At 42.7% G+C, this 25555-nt stretch overlaps 1 protein-coding gene across 7 annotated transcripts in view; it reads left to right on the top strand.

The window, feature by feature from the left end:
* Positions 1 to 2425: 2425 nt before the first annotated feature.
* LOC118382528 (NLR family CARD domain-containing protein 3-like) overlaps positions 2426 to 25555 on the top strand; it is a 36384-nt gene continuing 13254 nt past the window's right edge. For 2 of the 7 annotated variants that reach the window (XM_052509390.1, XM_052509389.1), the window contains exons 1-4: positions 2426 to 2538; positions 3615 to 3648; positions 3976 to 4081; positions 15462 to 15540. In XM_052509390.1, the coding sequence (XP_052365350.1) occupies positions 15503 to 15540 (38 nt within the window). In that variant the 5' untranslated portion in view covers positions 2426 to 2538; positions 3615 to 3648; positions 3976 to 4081; positions 15462 to 15502. Of the gene's footprint in view, positions 2539 to 3614; positions 3649 to 3975; positions 4082 to 15461; positions 15541 to 18213; positions 18238 to 25555 lie in introns of those variants that run through there. The other 5 variants (XM_052509388.1, XM_052509384.1, XM_052509386.1 and 2 more) reach the window with 5 other exon arrangements.

Here is a 25555-nt window from a genome sequence, read left to right as displayed (position 1 = left end):
TTCCAATTCCATCAATTACATGTTGTGTATTTAACCCTCTGTTTCCCCTCGTGCGTTTGTCGGTGGTTGTTTATGTGTAAGCATTGTGCAAGATATGTTCTGGTGTGCGACGGGTTTTCTTCCCACTTGTATTATTTTGTATATTTTGGTTTTCTGAGTACCTATTAAACTGCTCCGTTTTATACCAAGTTCGATCTCCTGCGCCTGACTTCCCTGCCACCAGCACGCACCCTTACAACCTGTCACGTACGTGAGGAGAGACGGACCAAGGCACAGCGAATGTTGAGTTCCACATCATTTATTAAACTTGGCAGAAACAATAACAACGAAACGTGACTACGGTGGTGCACAAAATAATATCCCACAACCCAGGTGGGAACAATGAACTTAAGAAAGATCCCCAATTAGACAACGATAATCAGCTGCCTCTAATTGGGAACCATACCAAGCTCACCAACATAGAACTAGGAAAACTAGAACACAACATAGACATAAATACTAGATCACCCCCTAGTCACGCCCTGACCTACTACACCATGGAGAAACAATGGTTCTTTATGGTCAGGGAGTGACACAACCCTGGAGCAAATTAGGGTTAAATGCCTTACTTAACAGCACATGGACAGATTTTCACCTTGTTGGCTCGTGTATTCCAACCAGCAAAATGTTGTTTACTGGCCCAACGCTCTAACTGCTAGGCAATCTGACCATACTATATCAGTTCCAGCCCTAAAAGAACACAATCTTAAAGTGTTTATATGTAGTCCATGTAGAGGTATTAGAATTATGATATTCTTCTATACAATTGCCAACTGCTGCTACATATTTGGTCAAAGATGAGTTAAGAGTGAAATCAGGCTTTGTAGTAGTATCTGTTATATCTTGTGACAAAGGTTCCTGGTTCAATTACCTTCCGTTTCAGAGAAAATATAGTGTCACATTTTCTGTAACTACAAAATCCAAGTAACAACCAAGGAAACACCAGAAAGGGAAATTACTGCCATCTGCCTTTGTTCCCTCATGTTTTGCTGTAGTTACTGAGGTTTTCCTTGGTATTCTATCAGACTCTGAGTTCAGGCCATCCGACCATGACGGCAGCGTAGCCTAGTGTTTAGAGCGTTGGACTAGTAACCGGAAGGTTGCGAGTTCAAACCCCCGAGCTGACAAGGTACAAATCTGTCGTTCTGCCCCTGAACAGGCAGTTAACCCACTGTTCCCAGGCCGTCATTGAAAATAAGAATATGTTCTTAACTGACTTGCCTGGTTAAATAAAGGTAAAATTAAAATAAAAAAACACCCACCCTCGCATGAGACAGCCAGTGATCCAGTTATCACCTTAAAAAACAAATGGCACAATCCCGCTGAAAAATTATAGTTGAACTTGCATTGAAAATGCAAATACCCAGATAATGGTAAGAAATATATTTAAAAGTAATTGTAATGGAAATTCTCCGCTAAGGAAGCACACTCAACGTAAATGAATCTGTCTTTATTATTACGGTCGGAGAGGTTCACAAACCCAATACAAGGTCGATGAAAAACTCTGACAAGGGTTCCCTTTCAGTCCTTATATACTGCTACACAAACCATTCATATCCGCATGATTTACATTATTCATTATTAGAGAGACACACGAGACAAGACAAGAGACATAAATAGACGACACGGAGAAAGTGACAGAGAGAGGTGGAGGAGGGGAGAGCACACAGTAGACTGTATTACTTAAAGCTGCTATATGGATTCCAATTACTTCACTGCGTGTGTGTGTGTGAGATAGAGATAAAGAGAGAGAGGGTGTTAAGGTTCTGTAGGATTCTTTAATCAGTTTGGCTCATTGGACAGGTCAGAGTCTATGTTTGAAGTTGTTGAGTGGTTTTTGGCAATACACTGTAGATGTATTCATGGATTTAGCTGTTGAAATTCCTTCCCGGACTCCCCTACTGGCTATGGACTAAGCTACCAATTGATTCAAATCCTAGGGGAGAGAGGACCTGCTACCTGTGGGGAGAGAGGAGCTGCTACCCCTGGGGAGAGAGGAGCTGCTACCCCTGGGGAGAGAGGAGCTGCTACCCCTGGGGAGAGAGGAGCTGCTACCCTTGGGGAGAGAGGAGCTGCAACCAGGAGAGACTGTGATCCTGCTAGTGAAGAGCTTAACGATTGGTGATTGTTGGGGCACATTTGGCAGGATCTTCAGTGACAAAGACTGCTCAACTTGCTGATTTCTCACAATATGCCACCAGGGTCGTCTCAGTCACCAGGTCTTAACCCAATTCAACACTTACGGGAGGTTCTGGAGAGGCGCCATCATCAAAAAATAAATACATGGAATTTGTCGTGGAAGAATGTCACATACCTCCAATAGAGTTCCAGACACTTGTAGAATGTATGCCAAGGCATATCGTAAGAGCTATAAAGAGAGAGGGAGTGTTAGAGAGAACAGGCAGAACCTGATATGTAAATGAGTAGAGCAAATGAAAGTAACTTTCTACTACCGAATGATCATTCCAGACTCTGCTTCTGTTGAGAGAGAAATATAAGGTATGACGACAATTGTAATGGTTATTCATATAGTTGATGATATTGTTATGTGTATTAATACAGTTGATGATATTGTTATGTGTATTCATATAGTTGATGATATTGTTATGTGTATTAATACAGTTGATGATATTGTTATGTTTATTAATATAGTTGATGATATTGTTATGTTTATTAATACAGTTGATGATATTGTTATGTTTATTAATACAGTTGATGATATTGTTATGTTTATTAATATAGTTGATGATATTGTTATGTTTATTTATATAGATGGTGATATTGTTATGTGTATTCATAGAATTTATGTTATTGTCTACTATATGAATACACATAACAATACCATCAACTATATTAATAAACATAACAATATCCTCAACTATATGAATACACATAACAATATCATCAACTATATGAATACACATAACAATATCATCAACTATATGGATACACATAACAATACCATTCATGTAGTTGATGATATTATGTTTTCATATAGTTGATGATATTGTTATGTGTATTAATATAGTTGACTAACAAGAACTTACACTTCCTCAAAACAGATTGTTTGCATTCATTAGTGACCACTGTAGCAAAACATTTGGCAACGGATACCTTTCAGGTCACATTGTAGAGCATTTAGAGTAAACTGTTTATGCAACGTTGCAAAACTGGATGCGGTGTAAACTATTGAATAGGGCCCAGGTAGTAGCCTACAACCCGGCTGTTGATGCCTGCCTGATGGTGAAACATGAACGTAACCTGAGAGGTATACTATGATGCAATCTAGACATACTGGTTTTCTGAAGCTAGCCGGCTTCAGTTATCTTCACATTCCAGGTTAGGCCTCATCCATCAGAATATACAGAGTGCTAGTCATCAGGAAGGTGTTCTCTCAGCAGAACGGAACATATCTCAATGACTTGACATGTTCTGGTTGTGAATTCGGCTACAAGGTGACAATCCTGCCAGTGATTATTGTAAAATGTGTAGAGAAATGAAACATATGTTGTTATTTTAGTATAGTGAATGGAAGTTAAACACTCAGACCTAACAGTCTATTTCTTCTGGGACAGGTATGTGTATGTGACAAATAAAGTTTGATTTGAGGTATGTGTCAGTTTAATCATACAAAATTGCTTCATTGTTAAAAACTCAATCATTTGATCATCCTGTTGCATGATACCTAAGACTTGTAGTGTATTTGAGATTTTAAAAGGCTTCTGAAGTTTGTAATTTCCACTTTTCCACTTTAAAAATGTTAATGAATTCTAATCCAAATAATATTCCTGCGGTGGAAACTGGCTCAAATTTAGATCCTACATCTGTAGAAATATATCTGTCTTTAAAGTACATGGCTATATCAGGAGGACAGGATTCTCCTTTGACCATTCTTGTTTGACCATTTTACATATTTTTTAATCTACTGTTGTTTAGGCTTGTTGATTGAGTTCCCTATGAGAAGCTACTTCATCTGCAAGAAAACAGCTGTCCGCACCTGTAACTGGTAGAAGTTATGTGAACTCCTCATATGACATTCAGAGTAAGTGTGAAGCCTACGCAGTTACAAAATGGCTGTTCGAACTGTGGTGCACATTTCTGGGCAACATTAGAAGTCAGATGAATGTGTTGATTTAAAGGAAAGATGGGCAGACTGGTAGGTCTGGGCGACATACAAACTATTATCAAGTGATAAAGTTAGGTCTCTGTCAGACATTCAATAGACAGAGTGGGCTTGAGATATGGTCCTACATCATGCTGACCAACCTGGGCTCAGTTTCCCGATAGCGATGGAACTTAGGCTTTAAAGATGCATATTTCCTACAACGGCTACAGATGTAACATGCGTTTCCCAAAACATCATGCAAAGTGGGTCATTGAGGTGTGGCAATACTGATAGGATGGAAAGAAAGGCAACGCTGCTCTAGGAGCAACTTTCCATTCAAGGAGAAATGCTCATTAACAGGGATGTATAAATTTGTACACAACATGTGGGAGAAATAAGCTTTTGTGCATATGGATAATTTATGGAAACTTTTATTTCAGCTCACTTCTATTTTTTTTAAAATCTGCATTGTTGGTTAAGTGCTTGTAAGGTCTACCTACACCTGTTGTATTCGGTGTATGTGAATAAAAATGTTTTATTTGAAACATGGGAACACCATTTAAAAAATGTTTTTATTTTTTATCAGTGTCGATATGTCACCTTCATAGTAGGTGGACTGATAGTTCAGGGCGCAGAGCCACATGGCAGAGGAAGCTCTCCTGAAATCATAGCACACTTGTATTCAATCTTGAGACGGCATATTTAGAATTGTTTTCCTTTGTCTCAAACAGTGATTGTAAGTTAAATGGCTCTTGTAGTTACTGGTAGTTATCAAATTATGGATCCCAAGTTTTTTGTTATGTAAAAGTGAGTTGAAAAAGTTTAATTCAAACCCAAAGCAAAGTTGACAAGCCGTTACCACGTGATAAATTACATACAAAGCTGAGTTAGATCTGCCAGTGGACCCCGATATGGCTTCCATAACATCGACCTCTGCTGGACACTACTTACAGGCTAAGTCTAGATATTCTCCTCCATTTCCTCTGCTGGACACTACTTACAGGCTAAGTCTAGATATTCTCCTCCATTTCCTCTGCTGGACTACCTACAGGCTAAGTCTAGATATTCTCCTCCATTTCCTCTGCTGGACTACCTACAGGCTAAGTCTAGATATTCTCCTCCATTTCCCTCTGCTGGACACTACTTACAGGCTAAGTCTAGATATTCTCCTCCATTTCCTCTGCCGGACACTACTTACAGGCTAAGTCTAGATATTCTCCTCCATTTCCTCTGCTGGACACTACTTACAGGCTAAGTCTAGATATTCTCCTCCATTTCCTCTGCGGGACACTACTTACAGGTTAAGTCTAGATATTCTCCTCCATTTCCTCTGCGGGACGCTACTTACAGGCTAAGTCTAGATATTCTCCTCCATTTCCTCTGCTGGACACTACTTACAGGCTAAGTCTAGATATTCTCCTCCATTTCCTCTGCCGGACACTACTTACAGGCTAAGTCTAGATATTCTCCTCCATTTCCCTCTGCTGGACACTACTTACAGGCTAAGTCTAGATATTCTCCTCCATTTCCTCTGCCGGACACTACTTACAGGCTAAGTCTAGATATTCTCCTCCATTTCCTCTGCTGGACACTACTTACAGGCTAAGTCTAGATATTCTCCTCCATTTCCTCTGCTGGACTACCTACAGGCTAAGTCTAGATATTCTCCTCTATTTCCTCTGCCGGACACTACTTACAGGCTAAGTCTAGATATTCTCCTCCATTTCCTCTGCTGGACACTACTTACAGGCTAAGTCTAGATATTCTCCTCCATTTCCTCTGCGGGACACTACTTACAGGCTAAGTCTAGATATTCTCCTCCATTTCCTCTGCGGGACGCTACTTACAGGCTAAGTCTAGATATTCTCCTCCATTTCCTCTGCTGGACACTACTTACAGGCTAAGTCTAGATATTCTCCTCCATTTCCTCTGCCGGACACTACTTACAGGCTAAGTCTAGATATTCTCCTCCATTTCCTCTGCTGGACACTACTTACAGTCTAAGTCTAGATATTCTCCTCCATTTCCTCTGCTGGACACTACTTACAGTCTTATTCTAGATATTCTCCTCCATTTCCTCTGCTGGACTACCTACAGGCTAAGTCTAGATATTCTCCTCTATTTCCTCTGCCGGACACTACTTACAGGCTAAGTCTAGATATTCTCCTCCATTTCCTCTGCTGGACTACCTACAGGCTAAGTCTAGATATTCTCCTCCATTTCCTCTGCTGGACTACCTACAGGCTAAGTCTAGATATTCTCCTCCATTTCCCTCTGCTGGACACTACTTACAGGCTAAGTCTAGATATTCTCCTCCATTTCCCTCTGCTGGACACTACTTACAGGCTAAGTCTAGATATTCTCCTCCATTTCCTCTGCTGGACTACCTACAGGCTAAGTCTAGATATTCTCCTCTATTTCCTCTGCCGGACACTACTTACAGGCTAAGTCTAGATATTCTCCTCCATTTCCTCTGCTGGACTACCTACAGGCTAAGTCTAGATATTCTCCTCCATTTCCTCTGCTGGACTACCTACAGGCTAAGTCTAGATATTCTCCTCCATTTCCCTCTGCTGGACACTACTTACAGGCTAAGTCTAGATATTCTCCTCCATTTCCCTCTGCTGGACACTACTTACAGGCTAAGTCTAGATATTCTCCTCCATTTCCTCTGCCGGACACTACTTACAGGCTAAGTCTAGATATTCTCCTCCATTTCCTCTGCTGGACTACCTACAGGCTAAGTCTAGATATTCTCCTCCATTTCCCTCTGCTGGACACTACTTACAGGCTAAGTCTAGATATTCTCCTCCATTTCCCTCTGCTGGACACTACTTACAGGCTAAGTCTAGATATTCTCCTCCATTTCCTCTGCCGGACACTACTTACAGGCTAAGTCTAGATATTCTCCTCCATTTCCTCTGCCGGACACTACTTACAGGCTAAGTCTAGATATTCTCCTCCATTTCCTCTGCTGGACTACCTACAGTCTTAGTCTAGATATTCTCCTCCATTTCCTCTGCTGGACACTACTTACAGGCTAAGTCTAGATATTCTCCTCCATTTCCTCTGCTGGACACTACTTACAGGCTAAGTCTAGATATTCTCCTCCATTTCCTCTGCCGGACACTACTTACAGGCTAAGTCTAGATATTCTCCTCCATTTCCTCTGCTGGACACTACTTACAGGCTAAGTCTAGATATTCTCCTCCATTTCCTCTGCCGGACACTACTTACAGGCTAAGTCTAGATATTCTCCTCCATTTCCCTCTGCTGGACACTACTTACAGGCTAAGTCTAGATATTCTCCTCCATTTCCTCTGCCGGACACTACTTACAGGCTAAGTCTAGATATTCTCCTCCATTTCCTCTGCTGGACACTACTTACAGGCTAAGTCTAGATATTCTCCTCCATTTCCTCTGCTGGACTACCTACAGGCTAAGTCTAGATATTCTCCTCTATTTCCTCTGCCGGACACTACTTACAGGCTAAGTCTAGATATTCTCCTCCATTTCCTCTGCTGGACACTACTTACAGGCTAAGTCTAGATATTCTCCTCCATTTCCTCTGCGGGACACTACTTACAGGCTAAGTCTAGATATTCTCCTCCATTTCCTCTGCGGGACGCTACTTACAGGCTAAGTCTAGATATTCTCCTCCATTTCCTCTGCTGGACACTACTTACAGGCTAAGTCTAGATATTCTCCTCCATTTCCTCTGCCGGACACTACTTACAGGCTAAGTCTAGATATTCTCCTCCATTTCCTCTGCTGGACACTACTTACAGTCTAAGTCTAGATATTCTCCTCCATTTCCTCTGCTGGACACTACTTACAGTCTTATTCTAGATATTCTCCTCCATTTCCTCTGCTGGACTACCTACAGGCTAAGTCTAGATATTCTCCTCTATTTCCTCTGCCGGACACTACTTACAGGCTAAGTCTAGATATTCTCCTCCATTTCCTCTGCTGGACTACCTACAGGCTAAGTCTAGATATTCTCCTCCATTTCCTCTGCTGGACTACCTACAGGCTAAGTCTAGATATTCTCCTCCATTTCCCTCTGCTGGACACTACTTACAGGCTAAGTCTAGATATTCTCCTCCATTTCCCTCTGCTGGACACTACTTACAGGCTAAGTCTAGATATTCTCCTCCATTTCCTCTGCTGGACTACCTACAGGCTAAGTCTAGATATTCTCCTCTATTTCCTCTGCCGGACACTACTTACAGGCTAAGTCTAGATATTCTCCTCCATTTCCTCTGCTGGACTACCTACAGGCTAAGTCTAGATATTCTCCTCCATTTCCTCTGCTGGACTACCTACAGGCTAAGTCTAGATATTCTCCTCCATTTCCCTCTGCTGGACACTACTTACAGGCTAAGTCTAGATATTCTCCTCCATTTCCCTCTGCTGGACACTACTTACAGGCTAAGTCTAGATATTCTCCTCCATTTCCTCTGCCGGACACTACTTACAGGCTAAGTCTAGATATTCTCCTCCATTTCCTCTGCTGGACTACCTACAGGCTAAGTCTAGATATTCTCCTCCATTTCCCTCTGCTGGACACTACTTACAGGCTAAGTCTAGATATTCTCCTCCATTTCCCTCTGCTGGACACTACTTACAGGCTAAGTCTAGATATTCTCCTCCATTTCCTCTGCCGGACACTACTTACAGGCTAAGTCTAGATATTCTCCTCCATTTCCTCTGCCGGACACTACTTACAGGCTAAGTCTAGATATTCTCCTCCATTTCCTCTGCTGGACTACCTACAGTCTTAGTCTAGATATTCTCCTCCATTTCCTCTGCTGGACACTACTTACAGGCTAAGTCTAGATATTCTCCTCCATTTCCTCTGCCGGACACTACTTACAGGCTAAGTCTAGATATTCTCCTCCATTTCCTCTGCCGGACACTACTTACAGGCTAAGTCTAGATATTCTCCTCCATTTCCTCTGCTGGACACTACTTACAGGCTAAGTCTAGATATTCTCCTCCATTTCCTCTGCCGGACACTACTTACAGGCTAAGTCTAGATATTCTCCTCCATTTCCTCTGCTGGACACTACTTACAGGCTAAGTCTAGATATTCTCCTCCATTTCCTCTGCCGGACACTACTTACAGTCTTAGTCTAGATATTCTCCTCCATTTCCTCTGCTGGACACTACTTACAGGCTAAGTCTAGATATTCTCCTCCATTTCCTCTGCTGGACACTACTTACAGGCTAAGTCTAGATATTCTTCTCCATTTCCTCTGCCGGACACTACTTACAGGCTAAGTCTAGATATTCTCCTCCATTTCCTCTGCCGGACACTACTTACAGGCTAAGTCTAGATATTCTTCTCCATTTCCTCTGCTGGACACTACTTACAGGCTAAGTCTAGATATTCTCCTCCATTTCCTCTGCGGGACGCTACTTACAGTCTTAGTCTAGATATTCTTCTCCATTTCCTCTGCTGGACACTACTTACAGTCTTAGTCTAGATATTCTTCTCCATTTCCTCTGCTGGACACTACTTACAGGCTAAGTCTAGATATTCTCCTCCATTTCCTCTGCGGGACGCTACTTACAGGCTAAGTCTAGATATTCTCCTCCATTTCCTCTGCTGGACACTACTTACAGTCTTATTCTAGATATTCTCCTCCATTTCCTCTGCTGGACTACCTACAGGCTAAGTCTAGATATTCTCCTCTATTTCCTCTGCCGGACACTACTTACAGGCTAAGTCTAGATATTCTCCTCCATTTCCTCTGCTGGACTACCTACAGGCTAAGTCTAGATATTCTCCTCCATTTCCTCTGCTGGACTACCTACAGGCTAAGTCTAGATATTCTCCTCCATTTCCCTCTGCTGGACACTACTTACAGGCTAAGTCTAGATATTCTCCTCCATTTCCCTCTGCTGGACACTACTTACAGGCTAAGTCTAGATATTCTCCTCCATTTCCTCTGCTGGACTACCTACAGGCTAAGTCTAGATATTCTCCTCTATTTCCTCTGCCGGACACTACTTACAGGCTAAGTCTAGATATTCTCCTCCATTTCCTCTGCTGGACTACCTACAGGCTAAGTCTAGATATTCTCCTCCATTTCCTCTGCTGGACTACCTACAGGCTAAGTCTAGATATTCTCCTCCATTTCCCTCTGCTGGACACTACTTACAGGCTAAGTCTAGATATTCTCCTCCATTTCCCTCTGCTGGACACTACTTACAGGCTAAGTCTAGATATTCTCCTCCATTTCCTCTGCCGGACACTACTTACAGGCTAAGTCTAGATATTCTCCTCCATTTCCTCTGCTGGACTACCTACAGGCTAAGTCTAGATATTCTCCTCTATTTCCTCTGCCGGACACTACTTACAGGCTAAGTCTAGATATTCTCCTCCATTTCCTCTGCTGGACTACCTACAGGCTAAGTCTAGATATTCTCCTCCATTTCCTCTGCTGGACTACCTACAGGCTAAGTCTAGATATTCTCCTCCATTTCCCTCTGCTGGACACTACTTACAGGCTAAGTCTAGATATTCTCCTCCATTTCCCTCTGCTGGACACTACTTACAGGCTAAGTCTAGATATTCTCCTCCATTTCCTCTGCCGGACACTACTTACAGGCTAAGTCTAGATATTCTCCTCCATTTCCTCTGCTGGACTACCTACAGGCTAAGTCTAGATATTCTCCTCCATTTCCTCTGCTGGACACTACTTACAGGCTAAGTCTAGATATTCTCCTCCATTTCCCTCTGCTGGACACTACTTACAGGCTAAGTCTAGATATTCTCCTCCATTTCCTCTGCCGGACACTACTTACAGGCTAAGTCTAGATATTCTCCTCCATTTCCTCTGCCGGACACTACTTACAGGCTAAGTCTAGATATTCTCCTCCATTTCCTCTGCTGGACTACCTACAGTCTTAGTCTAGATATTCTCCTCCATTTCCTCTGCTGGACACTACTTACAGGCTAAGTCTAGATATTCTCCTCCATTTCCTCTGCCGGACACTACTTACAGGCTAAGTCTAGATATTCTCCTCCATTTCCTCTGCTGGACACTACTTACAGGCTAAGTCTAGATATTCTCCTCCATTTCCTCTGCTGGACACTACTTACAGGCTAAGTCTAGATATTCTCCTCCATTTCCTCTGCCGGACACTACTTACAGTCTAAGTCTAGATATTCTCCTCCATTTCCTCTGCCGGACACTACTTACAGGCTAAGTCTAGATATTCTCCTCCATTTCCTCTGCTGGACACTACTTACAGGCTAAGTCTAGATATTCTCCTCTATTTCCTCTGCCGGACACTACTTACAGTCTTATTCTAGATATTCTCCTCCATTTCCTCTGCTGGACACTACTTACAGGCTAAGTCTAGATATTCTTCTCCATTTCCTCTGCTGGACACTACTTACAGGCTAAGTCTAGATATTCTTCTCCATTTCCTCTGCCGGACACTACTTACAGTCTTAGTCTAGATATTCTTCTCCATTTCCTCTGCTGGACACTACTTACAGTCTTAGTCTAGATATTCTTCTCCATTTCCTCTGCTGGACACTACTTACAGGCTAAGTCTAGATATTCTTCTCCATTTCCTCTGCTGGACACTACTTACAGGCTAAGTCTAGATATTCTCCTCCATTTCCTCTGCGGGACACTACTTACAGTCTTAGTCTAGATATTCTCCTCCATTTCCTCTGCTGGACACTACTTACAGTCTTAGTCTAGATATTCTCCTCCATTTCCTCTGCTGGACACTACTTACAGGCTAAGTCTAGATATTCTCCTCCATTTCCTCTGCTGCATACTAACCGCACTAACCATACTATTTGTGACGTGAATTGAGAATATAGTATGCTTATTGGTCATAGTATGGATATAATTAGTATGCCAAAAGTTCCCGGATGTCGTACTACATTCGCCAAAATACAAAGAATACATGCAGGGGACACTATTTCTATACTTTTCGGGCCCACAATTCTTCAGAAAATGGCAGTGGTTTCACAACGTTTTCAGATTTGAAGAAAATTCATGAAAATATGCAGCTGAAGTCTGATGAGAGCAGATACAAATTCATTGCTTTAACTAATTATGACAAATGTTAAGAAAATGTTGAGCAATGTAATAAAGTAATGACTTTTCAAATAAGTTAAGTTACACGTTATGTTGGCTGACAATTTGTTAGCTACACTATCCTTACGAATTGCATAGCATTACAGCAGTATGTACCTGTATGTTAGCTACTTACCTAACGTTGGCTACTAATACTGTACATCGAACTTGCCAGGCAGTACATCAACTATCTAACTAACTACTCAACGTTTATTGACTTGATTATTCACATCATTCTTAGCTAAGTGGTATAGTCGTTGTGCATTTCAATGGACATTGTTAATTCTGGCTATCTACTCTGATTTCAGAGCACTCTCACGCAGAATAACTGATACATTTACTAACACTCCAGAGCCATTGAATATGGCCAGTGTCAGTAAACGTGGGCAAAAAAAGAGTGTAGTTAAATTGTTGCTAGCAGCACAGTTACAGTCACCAACGCTCTGGATAACATTAAAATAGCCTAACCAGCTCTGCTAGGGTGAGTTAAAAAATGGTCAGAGTGAGGTGTTCTCTCATTTGTGTCTGGAAGTAGCTAGCCAACGTTAGCCAGTTAGCTTGGGTGCCTGACTGCCGTTGAAGGGATTTACGAGCACACTCCGGCACTCCAGATTGAATTTACGAACACCCCTGAAATCATAAAATGTTTAGCTAGTCATTTGTTATGATAGCAAACTAGCAAGAGATTGCATAGCAACAACATCAACTTCCGGTAGACGAGCAAAGTTCTAGTACGCTCAACTGAAAGGTTACTGTTCGTTTATAGTATAATAAAATTAACTAATAGTGATTAAGTATGTAGTATACAGTATGTTAGTATGGGTATTCGAACACAGCTTTAGTCTAGATGTTCTTCTCCATTTCTCACCTGACTGGTTGATAGAGGAATTTTAAATTCCCTTATGTTTTATTGTCAAAACCAATTAAATTCGCACTCATTTCTAATTCATGATAAGTTGTAAGTTTATCATTTGCATGAATTAGCAAGAGACCAGTCTTAAAAAACAATTTCAGCATTTATTCTTGATGAGTACTGACCCAAAATACAAAGAACATTACATTTTAAATCTGAAGAAGACATAAAATGACGTCATCAGTTACACCCCTCTCCCAGTCTTACAATGGCGTAGTATTCGGTCCTGAGATAGTTTCACTCCCTCATAAACTACATTCCAACCTGCCTAAAGGATATACTTCTCTCTGCTAATGGAATCCAACCAAAACATTCTTATCTGTTTGAAGTACTATCTTATCCCTGCTTTAAAACTTTCCCAGGAGACACAGACACAATTAATTTCTGCTTACATTTTCAGTAACAGTACAATTAAGAACCCATACTTTTCAAATCATAATATAATAGTATTAGCATGAATGTTTCTAATCATTAATGTATACATAATTGACCATCTAAACTATATTTTCCTCTATCACTGGTGTCTCTGCCTATAGAGTCGTGAGTTTCTTGTCTTGTGGAGGCACAGGATCAAATCCCCTATAGATATTTTGGAATAGTTTTCTTTGAAACACTGGCTACATTATATTTCAAACTTTTAAATAATGAGTTTCTGTAAACATAGACTGTTCGGGCTTTTATTTAACACCCTAAATCATGCAATTGAGCCACTGTCATTTTTAAATGTTTTGTTTGTAACAAAAGATCTAGTTTCGAAGTAACATTACCACGTTATCAGTGACGTTTGATCACATGCTTTTTCAAACCATGTGTTGCAAAATGTAGGAGATCCCACTAACTTCTCCCTGGTCAAGGTGCTTTTTTCGAAGCAAAGTCTCTTTCAAGCACTGACCTCTACTGAACACCTTATTTACACATTTAGTTCATGTCTTCCAGCTTGTAGAGACTGAATGGCTCAGCAGGTAGGGACAGGGATCTGGATCAGATATCAGCATAGGCACATGATAGGCACTAGATTGAATCCTGGCTATGGTTGGAAAAATGTTTATCTGTGAAACCACGCTATCTTCCTGTTGTTGTTTAAATAACTTGTTTTTATTTCGTGTAGCCTGTGATAATATGTTTTCTCTTCGGCATCCTAAATAATATCACGGATGCTTTTGGAAAAATTGTGAACATGGAGGCAAAAAGGATATGAACTAACAAAAACACCTATCCATTGTGCCACAACGTTTTGATGGATTCATTGGGAAAACAATTCTACATTAACATTGAACATGCTGATATTTATTCTTGACCAGAAGTTGTCCCGAATGTACACTGTGTTAAACACTCAGAGTAATGAACCATTTCTCAACACTATTTGGTGAAAGTCCCAAAGGGTTCTGAAAGCCTCGGTTTCCCATCACTAGTGGACAACCCATGTTTCGTCTCGGTTGTTGTTACTGACCAGTGGTGGTCGGTGCCATTCAACAGCGAACAAACCTTTTCAAGCCAAACCTTCATATCATGACCACTAACCACGACACACAGCCTACATCAATTGTCAAGTCATAGTCAACATAGCTACTAGAACTAACGTGTTAGTATAAGCCCACTACAATCATGCAGTACAGTGATAAGTCAGCAGCAAGCAGTTTAGCAGTTACACTGGCGAGCCCCGGTGACAACAAATTAATAGAGCCAAAAGCTTACCTTGACTTGGAAGACTTCCAGTGTTGGATAGCCATAGTTAGCTTTCTAAAATAGCACCCTTCTCTGTTTGAGCTGGGTGTTTGAGTAGGCTAAATTAGCTAGCTGCATTTGATGCTAGCTAAGTAAGTGAAGGTGAAAAAAATATATACTATGAAATATACATAATTCTCTCTCACTCTCTCTTGCTTCGTCATTTTGGAAGAAATTAATTTGTTCAATACTGTTCAACTATTGTCTTTCTCTTTCTTTGAGTGAACTATTTACCACAATTTATGCTGAAAATTATAACTTTAATCTTTCACTATTTTTATTTTTATGAAATTCACTGAGGAGGGTAGACCTCCCCTTCCTCCTTTGAGGAGCCTCCACTATTAGTGACTCTTTGTTAGTTACCTCTTCTGTTTGAGCACCAATTTTTGTTATTTCTTGGTAGGGAACATAGCATTACCATGGAGAAGAGATATCAATCACAACTACATGTTCATGTGATTTCATTAAATCACCTGACTGTTTGGATATAATGAATAAAAGAGAACAATAGACATTCGATAATTAGTTGTCACCGTGTTAACCACAACCAACATGCTTGATCTCTGTTTAGGGGTCAGTGATCTAAAATGAGTCTGGGGCCCTGCTTCTAAAATGAGTCTCCCTGGGGAACATGACACCAAAGCTAAGAGGTGAGATGAACATTTAAAAAAATAATTTTGGTTGGTGACTGTAACTGGTTTGGTTGGTGACTGTAACTGGTTTGGTTGGTGACTGCGTGACTGCGTTGGTGACTGTAACTGGTTTGGTTGGTGACTGCGTTGGTGACTGTAACTGGTTTGGTTGGTGACTGCTTGGTGACTGTAACTGGTTTGGTTGGTGACTGTAACTGGTTTGGTTGGTGACTGCGTTGGTGACTGTAACTGGTTTGGTTGGTGACTGCTTGGTGACTGTAACTGGTTTGGTTGGTGACTGCGTTGGTGACTGTAACTGGTTTGGTTGGTGACTGTAACTGGTTTGGTTGGTGACTGCTTGGTGACTGTAACTGGTTTGGTTGGTGACTGCGTTGGTGACTGTAACTGGTTTGGTTGGTGACTGCTTGGTGACTGTAACTGTGCTGCTGGCAACAATTTAACTATGATTTTTTGCCAACGTTTACCGAGCGTTACGACATTGGGCAGTTATTGTGTTGAGCGTTAGGATATTGGGCAGTTATTGTGTTGAGCGTTAGGAAATTGGGCAGTTATTGTGTTGAGCGTTAGGAAATTGGGCTGTTATTGTGTTGAGCGTTAGGAAATTGGGCAGTTATTCTGCCCTCTGGCTCACTGAGACGAGAGCGTTCTAATAGTTTAAAACCATCTGCTATAATTTTCTCTCGAAACAGTTATTCAAGAAGATCGAAATTCGTAGGCTATTTGTGATTGAGAGCAATCAAATAATTTGCATGCAGATGCAGTTTCCCTCGTAAAACATGAATAATGACAGTGATGATGGCCTTGTAATTAGCTATGTCTAACTTGGTGTCTAAGGGTATTAGAAATATAAAAACAAATTAAGAAATGTTATTGTGGGCATAGGCAGACGTAGCATTTTATGCATCTTCTATAACATCTGGAGAGCTACCATCCTGTAGGTTTTCATTCCAACTCAAAACTATCCCACCTGATTCAAATAATGAGTTGGTTTGTAAGATTAATCAGGTTAGCTCCAATTGGGGTTGTAGTGAAACCCTACAGGAGGGGAGCGCTGCAGGAACAGGGTTGGATGGGCTGGCTATTCAATAGGCTATATCTATCTGTACAAACTTGAGGAAAGTATGACGTAATTGACATATTTTTATTGCGCTCCCTCACCTAAAAAAAATACACCTCTGCTTATTTTGGGCTCCCGAGTGGCGCAGCGGTCTATTGCACTGCATCTCTGTGCTCGAGGCGTCACTACAGACCCTGGTTCGATCCGGCCGTGATCGGGAGTCCCATATATATATATAGGGCGGCTCACAATTTGCCCAGCGTTATCCAGGTTACGGGAGGGTTTGGCCGGGGTAGGCCATCATTGAAAGTAAGAAAGTGTTCTTAAACTGACTTGCCTAGTTAACTAAAGGTTAAATAAATGTATATTATCATGCCGAACGACCTGATGGCCTCCATTGGAAATATTCAGAAAAATATCAGGCCTAGGCTACATGCTCTGTCCTGCTACTGTTATGCCTATAACATTATGGGAACTGATCTGAACAGGTTGGTCATCTATGATATGTAGCTATAACCAAGGTATAGACCTCCATCTGCCTATAACGAACAATCTGCTATTATACATTATAAGGTAGTCTAGTTTACATAATATAACATCTACATATCACTAACAACCCACTACTATACATTATAACCTTGTCTAGTTTACATAATATAACATCTACATATCACTAACAACCCACTACTATACATTATAACCTTGTCTAGTTTACATAATATAACATCTACATATCACTAACAACCCACTACTATACATTATAACCTTGTCTAGTTTACATAATGTAACATCTACATATCACTAACAACCCACTACTATACATTATAACCTTGTCTAGTTTACATAATATAACATCTACATATCACTAACAACCCACTACTATACATTATAACCTTGTCTAGTTTACATAATATAACATCTACATATCACTAACAACCCACTACTATACATTATAACCTTGTCTAGTTTACATAATATAACATCTACATATCACTAACAACCCACTACTATACATTATAACCTTGTCTAGTTTACATAATATAACATCTCTTACTTATTGCAAAAGCCTTTCTGAACAGATCAATCATGCCCATTTTATCCCTTATGTCCACATTCTCAGATACGTTTAGAAATGAACCGATTGAAAGACAATAAATAGCCTACTTTTAATGAATAAAAATAAGTGTGAGACATGGCCTTGTGTTTCCCCACTGTCTATAACTACCTTAACAAACAGTGACTATTATTATTATTGTTATTGACAGTTACCATGGAGAAGAGATGTCACAACTACATGTTAATGTGATTGAATTAAATCACCTGACTGTTTCAATATGTCTGTTAGTAAATGTTTTATTTCTCAAAGAGATAATGAATACATGAGATTAATTGACATTCAAGAATTGTTGTCAGTGTTTTAACCACAACCAACATGCTGGATCTCTGTTTAGGGCTCAGTGCTATAAAATGAGTCTCTCTGGGGAGAGAGAGGAGGGGGTCCCTGCCTCTAAAATGAATCTCTCTGGGGAGAGAGAGGAGGGGGTCCCTGCCTCTAAAATGAATCTCTCTGGGGAGAGAGAGGAGGGGTCCCTGCCTCTAAAATGAATCTCTGGGGAACATGACACCAAAGCTAAGAGGTGAGATGACAATTTTGCTTAAGATTTATTATGTTTTTTTCCAAAACACTCTATCCACATTTTTTTGAACATAGCTTTTTTTATTTAGAAATGATATTACTGTAAGGAGTGTGTACTGGCGGCAGAGAAGTCAGACGCAGGAGAGCAAAAAACTGTGTTTCCAAACAGAGCAGTTTTATTAACAAAAAAACCCACCCGAAAACTGTACAATCAAACAATGGGTACATAACCCGACACACACCAGGACAGATGAGCACAAACACTTACAATAAACAAACACTGACAAAGACATGAGGGGGAACAGAGGGGTAAATACAAATGTAATTGATGGGATTGGAACCAGGTGTGATGGAAGACAAGACAAAACCAAAGGAAAATGAAAAGAGGATCAGCGATGGCTAGAAGGTCGGGGACTTCGACCGCCAAATGAACAAGGGCCAACTTCGGCGGAAGTCGTGACAGTACCCCCCCAGCTCCAGACAACCCGGAGGGCGAAGCGCAGGGCGATCCAGACGAAGACGGTGGAACTCCTTCAGCATAGATGGGTCCAACACGTCCTCGACCGGAACCCAGCACCTCTCCTCCGGGCCGCCTCGAATGGAGCGAACGGAGTACGCCTGATGCCAAGGTGCCAGAACCGGCTGGTACCCCAGTACGCACTGGAAGGGAGAGAGGTTAGAGGAGGAGGGGCGGAGCGAGTTCTGTGCCATCTCGGCTCAGGGCACGAACGCCGCCCACTCCCCTGGCCAGGACAGGCAATAGGACCACCGAAACCTACCCACATCCTGGTTCACTCTCTCCACCTGCCCATTACTCTCGGGGTGAAACCCTGAAGTAAGACTGATCGAGACACCCAGACTTTCCATGAACGCCTTCCAGACCCTAGACGTGAACTGGGGATCCGATCAGACACTATATCCTCAAGCACCCAGTTGTGCCAGAAGACGTGTGTAAACAAGGCCTACTTAACTATACCTCACAGTGATCAGATTCAGCCCCCGAATGTCAATACATGGGTGCAGATCTCCCTCCTCCTTCACAAAACAGAAACTCGAGGAGGTGGGTGAAGTGGAGGACCGAATGTACCCCTGACACAGTGATTCAGAGACATACGTTTCCATAGCCTCCGTCTCCGCCTGTGAGAGGGGATACACGTGACTCCTGGGAAGTGCAGCGTCTACCAGGAGATTTATCGCACAATCGCCCCGTCAATGAGGTGGTAATTGAGTCGCCTTCTTTTTAGAGAAGGCGAGAGACAAATCGAAATATTCAGGGGGAATGCGGGGAAAACTCAGGGAAAGTGATATACAAACATATGTGCAACAGAGGGCTCTGGGAGAGAATGGTGCCGGATCACCCTGGGTGACGCCAGAGCGCCCTGCCAGCTGCCTCGATCCCCAAAGGAACCAACCTGGCACCGACCGGCAGTGTGACCTCTGTGGCCACAGATGGAGCACGAGCGGGAACCCCCTCCGGTCTCCCTGCACACTGCCCCTCCCAGCTCCATTGGGTATCGGAGAGGGGGTGCGGGAGGATGGAACCATCAGACCCTGATCAGAATGTCCGCGGGTGGCCAGCAGGTTGACCAGCCGGGATGGACAGGTCCACCAGCTGGTCGAACGTGAGGGTAGTGTCTCTGCAGGCCAACCCCGACGGATGTCCTCGTGCAGACTGCAGCGGTAATGGTCGATCAGGGTCCTGTCGCTCCATCCCGCGCCGGCAGCAAGGGTCCTAAACTCCAGGGCAAACTCCTGTGCACTCCTCGTATCTTGCCTTAGATGGAAGAGGAGCTCACCCGCCGCTCTACCCTCAGGCGGGTGGTCGAAGATTGCCCGGAAACGGTGGGTGAACTCCTCAAACTGGTCCAACGCCGCATCTCCTCTCTCCACACGGCGTTGGCTCACTCGAGGGCTTTCCCGGTGAGGCACGAGATGAGGGCGGACAGCCTCTCACGGCGATGGAGCCGGGTGGACGGTGGCCAGGTATAGGTCCAGTTGAAGAAGGCAGTTCGCAGCCTTTCCGTCGTATTCCTGGGGCAGGGAGAGACGAATCCCACTGGGACCAGGAGGAAGAGGGGCGCTCAGAGAAGACCCCGGTTGTGCTGGTGGAGGCGCTGGAAGAACTCCCTGTCTCTCCCAGCGGTACATAGTCTGGACAACCCAGTCCATGGCGGTGCCAAGATGGTGGAACATTGCTGCGTGCTCTCGGACGCACTCCTCCACCCCTACACCCGGGGTACCTGCTCATGTTGACTCCAAAGTCTAGTCAGTGATTCTGTAAGGGGTGTGTACTGGCGGCAGAGCAGTCAGACGCAGGAGAGCAAAAACTGTGTTTCCAAACGGTGCAGTTTAATAACAAAAAAAACAGAACAATCAAATAATGAATAAATAACCCAACACCCACCAGGACAGACGAGCACAAGCACTTACAATAAACAATCACCCACAAGGACATGAGGGGGAACAAAGGGGTAAATACACACCAGGACAGACGAGCACAAGCACTTACAATAAACAATCACCCACAAGGACATGAGGGGGAACAAAGGGGTAAATACACACCAGGACAGACGAGCACAAGCACTTACAATAAACAATCACCCACAAGGACATGAGGGGGAACAGAGGGTTAAATACACACCAGGACAGATGAGCACAAGCACTACAATAAACAATGACCCACAAGGACATGAGGGGGAACAGAGGGGTAAATACACACCAGGACAGACGAGCACAAGCACTACAATAAACAATCACCCACAAGGACATGAGGGGGAACAGAGGGGTAAATACACACCAGGACAGACGAGCACAAGCACTACAATAAACAATCACCCACAAGGACATGAGGGGGAACAGAGGGGTAAATACACACCAGGACAGACGAGCACAAGCACTACAATAAACAATCACCCACAAGGACATGAGGGGGAACAGAGGGGTAAATACACACCAGGACAGACGAGCACAAGCACTACAATAAACAATCACCCACAAGGACATGAGGGGGAACAGAGGGGTAAATACACACCAGGACAGACGAGCACAAGCACTACAATAAACAATCACCCACAAGGACATGAGGGGGAACAGAGGGGTAAATACACACCAGGACAGACGAGCACAAGCACTACAATAAACAATCACCCACAAGGACATGAGGGGGAACAGAGGGGTAAATACACACCAGGACAGACGAGCACAAGCACTACAATAAACAATCACCCACAAGGACATGAGGGGGAACAAAGGGGTAAATACACACCAGGACAGACGAGCACAAGCACTTACAATAAACAATCACCCACAAGGACATGAGGGGGAACAGAGGGTTAAATACACACCAGGACAGACGAGCACAAGCACTACAATAAACAATCACCCACAAGGACATGAGGGGGAACAGAGGGGTAAATACACACCAGGACAGACGAGCACAAGCACTACAATAAACAATCACCCACAAGGACATGAGGGGGAACAAAGGGGTAAATACACACCAGGACAGACGAGCACAAGCACTTACAATAAACAATCACCCACAAGGACATGAGGGGGAACAGAGGGTTAAATACACACCAGGACAGACGAGCACAAGCACTACAATAAACAATCACCCACAAGGACATGAGGGGGAACAGAGGGGTAAATACACACCAGGACAGACGAGCACAAGCACTACAATAAACAATCACCCACAAGGACATGAGGGGGAACAGAGGGGTAAATACACACCAGGACAGACGAGCACAAGCACTACAATAAACAATCACCCACAAGGACATGAGGGGGAACAGAGGGGTAAATACACACCCAGGACAGACGAGCACAAGCACTACAATAAACAATCACCCACAAGGACATGAGGGGGAACAGAGGGGTAAATACACACCAGGACAGACGAGCACAAGCACTACAATAAACAATCACCCACAAGGACATGAGGGGGAACAGAGGGGTAAATACACACCAGGACAGACGAGCACAAGCACTACAATAAACAATCACCCACAAGGACATGAGGGGGAACAGAGGGGTAAATACACACCAGGACAGATGAGCACAAGCACTACAATAAACAATCACCCACAAAGACATGGGGGAACAGAGGGGTAAATACACACCAGGACAGACATGTTCAAACACTACAATAAACAATCACCCACAAGGACATGGGGGAACAGAGGGGTAAATACACCCCAGGACAGACGTGTTCAAACACTACAATAAACAATCACCCACAAGGATATGGGGGAAACAGAGGGTTAAATACACAACATGTAATTGATGGGATTGGAACCAGGTGTGATGGAAGACCAGACAAAACCAAAGGAAAATGAAAAGAGGATCAGCGATGGCTAGAAGGTCGGGACTTTGACCGCCGAACGAACAAGGAGAGGGACCAACTTCGGCAGAAGTCGTGCCAATTACTGTTCTCTGATTTTGTCACGTTCGTTGAATGGAGGAGACCAAGGCGCAGCGTGATATGAATACATGTAATATTTTCATAAAGACGGACATTAAACAAACTACAAAAACAACCAAACGAACGTGAAGCTTTACTATAAATGTACAGGCAACTAGACATAGACAATAACCCACGAAATACCCAAAGAAGATGGCTGCCTAAATATGGTTCCCAATCAGAGACAACGATAAACAGCTGCCTCTAATTGGAAACCAATCTAGGCAACCATAGACATACATAAGCACCGAGATAGTAAACACCCCTATAAACATACAAAGTCCCTAGACAGTACAAAAACACATACATAACCCTTGTCACACCCTGACCTAACCAAAATAATAAAATAAAACAAAGAATACTAAGGTCAGGGTGTGACAGATTTGTTTTATTTTTATCAATCATTCAATACAATTTCATTATAAAGCTCTTCTTACATCAGCTGATGCCACACAGTGCTGTATAGAAACCCAGACTAAAACCCCAAACAGCAAGCAATGCAGGTGTAGATGCATGGTGACTAGGAAGAACTCAATAGAAAGGCCAAAACCTTGGAAGAAACCTAGAGAGGAACCAGGCTATGAGGGGTGGCCAGTCCTCTTCTGGCTGTGCCGGATGGAGATTATAACAGAACATGGCCAGTATGTTCATAGATGACCAGCAGGGTCAAATAATAATAATCACAGTGGTTATAGAGGGTGCATCAGGTCAGCACCTCAGGAGTAGATGTCAGTTGGATTTTCATTGCCAATCATTCAGACTATCTCTACCACACCTGCTGTCTCTAGAGAGTTTTAAACGGCAGGTCTGGGACAGGTAGCACGTCCGGCGAACAGGTCAGGGTTCCAAAGAACAGAACAGTTGAAACCAGCTGGACTGGGGACAGCAAGGAGTCATCAGGACAGGTAGTCCTGAGGCATGTTCCTAGGGCTCAGGTCCTCCAAGAGAAAGAGAGAGAGAGAGAAAGAGAGAAAAAGTGAGAGAGAATTAGAAAGAGAGAAAAAAATAGAAAGAGAGAGAGAGAGAGAATTAGAAAGAGAGAAAATAGAAAGAGAGAATTAGAGAGAGCATACTCAAATTCACACAGGACACCGGATAAGACAGGATAAATACTCCAGATATAACAGACTGTGCCTAGCCCCCGACACATAAACTATTGCAGCATAAATGCTGGAGGCTGAGACAGGAAGGGTCAGGAGACATTGTGGCCCCGTCTGACAATACCCGGACAGGGCCAAACAGGCAGAATATGTTTTATTTATTTTTATTTCACCTTTATTTAACCAGGTAGGCAAGTTGAGAACAAGTTCTCATTTACGATTGCGACCTGGCCAAGATAAAGCAAAGCAGTTCGACACAAACAACAACACAGAGTTACACATGGAGTAAAACAAACATACAGTCAATAATACAGTAGAAAAATAAGTCTATATACAATGTGAGCAAATGAGGTGAGATAAGGGAGGTAAAGGCAAAAAAAGGCCATGGTGGCGAAGTAAATACAATATAGCAAGTAAAACACTGGAATGGTAGATTTGCAGTGGAAGAATGTGCAAAGTAAAATAATGGGGTGCAAAGGAGCAAAATAAATAAATAAATAAAATAAATACAGTAGGGAAAGAGGTAGTTGTTTGGGCTAAATTATAGGTGGGCTATGTACAGGTGCAGTAATCTGTGAGCTGCTTTGACAGCTGGTGCTTAATGCTAGTGAGGGAGATAAGTGTTTCCAGTTTCAGAGATTTTTGTAGTTCGTTCCAGTCATTGGCAGCAGAGAACTGGAAGGAGAGGCGGCCAAAGGAAGAATTGTTTTTGGGGGTGACCAGAGATATACCTGCTGGAGTGCGTGCTGCAGGTGGGGGATGCTATGGTGACCAGCGAGCTGAGATAAGGGGGACTTTACCTAGCAGGGTCTTGTAGATGACCTGGAGCCAGTAGGTTTGGCGACAAGTATGAAGCAAGGGAGTACAGGTCGCAGAGGTGGGTATGGGGCTTTGGTGACAAAATGGATGGCTATTTTGTAAATGACATCGCCGAAGTCGAGGATCGGTAGGATGGTCAGTTTTACGAGGGTATGTTTGGCAGCATGAGTGAAGGATGCTTTGTTGCGAAATAGGAAGCCAATTCTAGATTTAACTTTGGATTTGAGATGTTTGATGTGAGTCTGGAAGGAGAGTTTACAGTCTAACCAGACACCTAGGTATTTGTAGTTGTCCACATATTCTAAGTCAGAACCGTCCAGAGTAGTGATGCTGGATGGGCGGGCAGGTGCAGGCAGCGATCGGTTGAAGAGCATGCATTTAGATAAACTTGTATTTAAGAGTAGTTGGAGGCCACGGAAGGAGAGTTGTATGGCATTGAAGCTCGTCTGGAGGGTTGTAATATACGTTCCCCACGCATCACGCAGAACGGTTGTGTCGTGTGTCGTTGGAGCATGTCGTTATTTAGAGGATGTATAGAAAGGGAGTGCTGCTCCTGGATCAGATTTCTCTATTCAAATCTTTCCTTAACATTATACTTATTTCACAATACTGATGACGGCTCTGCTCTTAGAGAGATAATACTACAATCGGCTGGAAATATTGAGGCGGCTTATTCTAATGCTTACCCAATAAAAATGCAATAAATCACAGATTTGACACAACATTGCACACGTTAGGCTACACGTCATGAAATATATTGAGACAAATTTCTGACCGTAGTCTACAAGTAAAAAAATAAATCTTTATTGATTGAACATGAAATATATTTCAAAATGATTGAAATAGGCCTGTAGCAAACTGGTTCAATTTTAATGCAGACATCGCGGTTTTCATTTGAAGCATAATTTTATATTTTGCTTGTTTGTATCAATTAC

The sequence above is a fragment of the Oncorhynchus keta genome, unplaced genomic scaffold (genome assembly GCF_023373465.1).
Source record: "Oncorhynchus keta strain PuntledgeMale-10-30-2019 unplaced genomic scaffold, Oket_V2 Un_contig_4447_pilon_pilon, whole genome shotgun sequence".
Classification (NCBI taxonomy): domain Eukaryota; kingdom Metazoa; phylum Chordata; class Actinopteri; order Salmoniformes; family Salmonidae; genus Oncorhynchus; species Oncorhynchus keta.
Note: the sequence above shows the minus strand (reverse complement) of the source record. Positions and strands in the feature narration are given on the sequence as shown.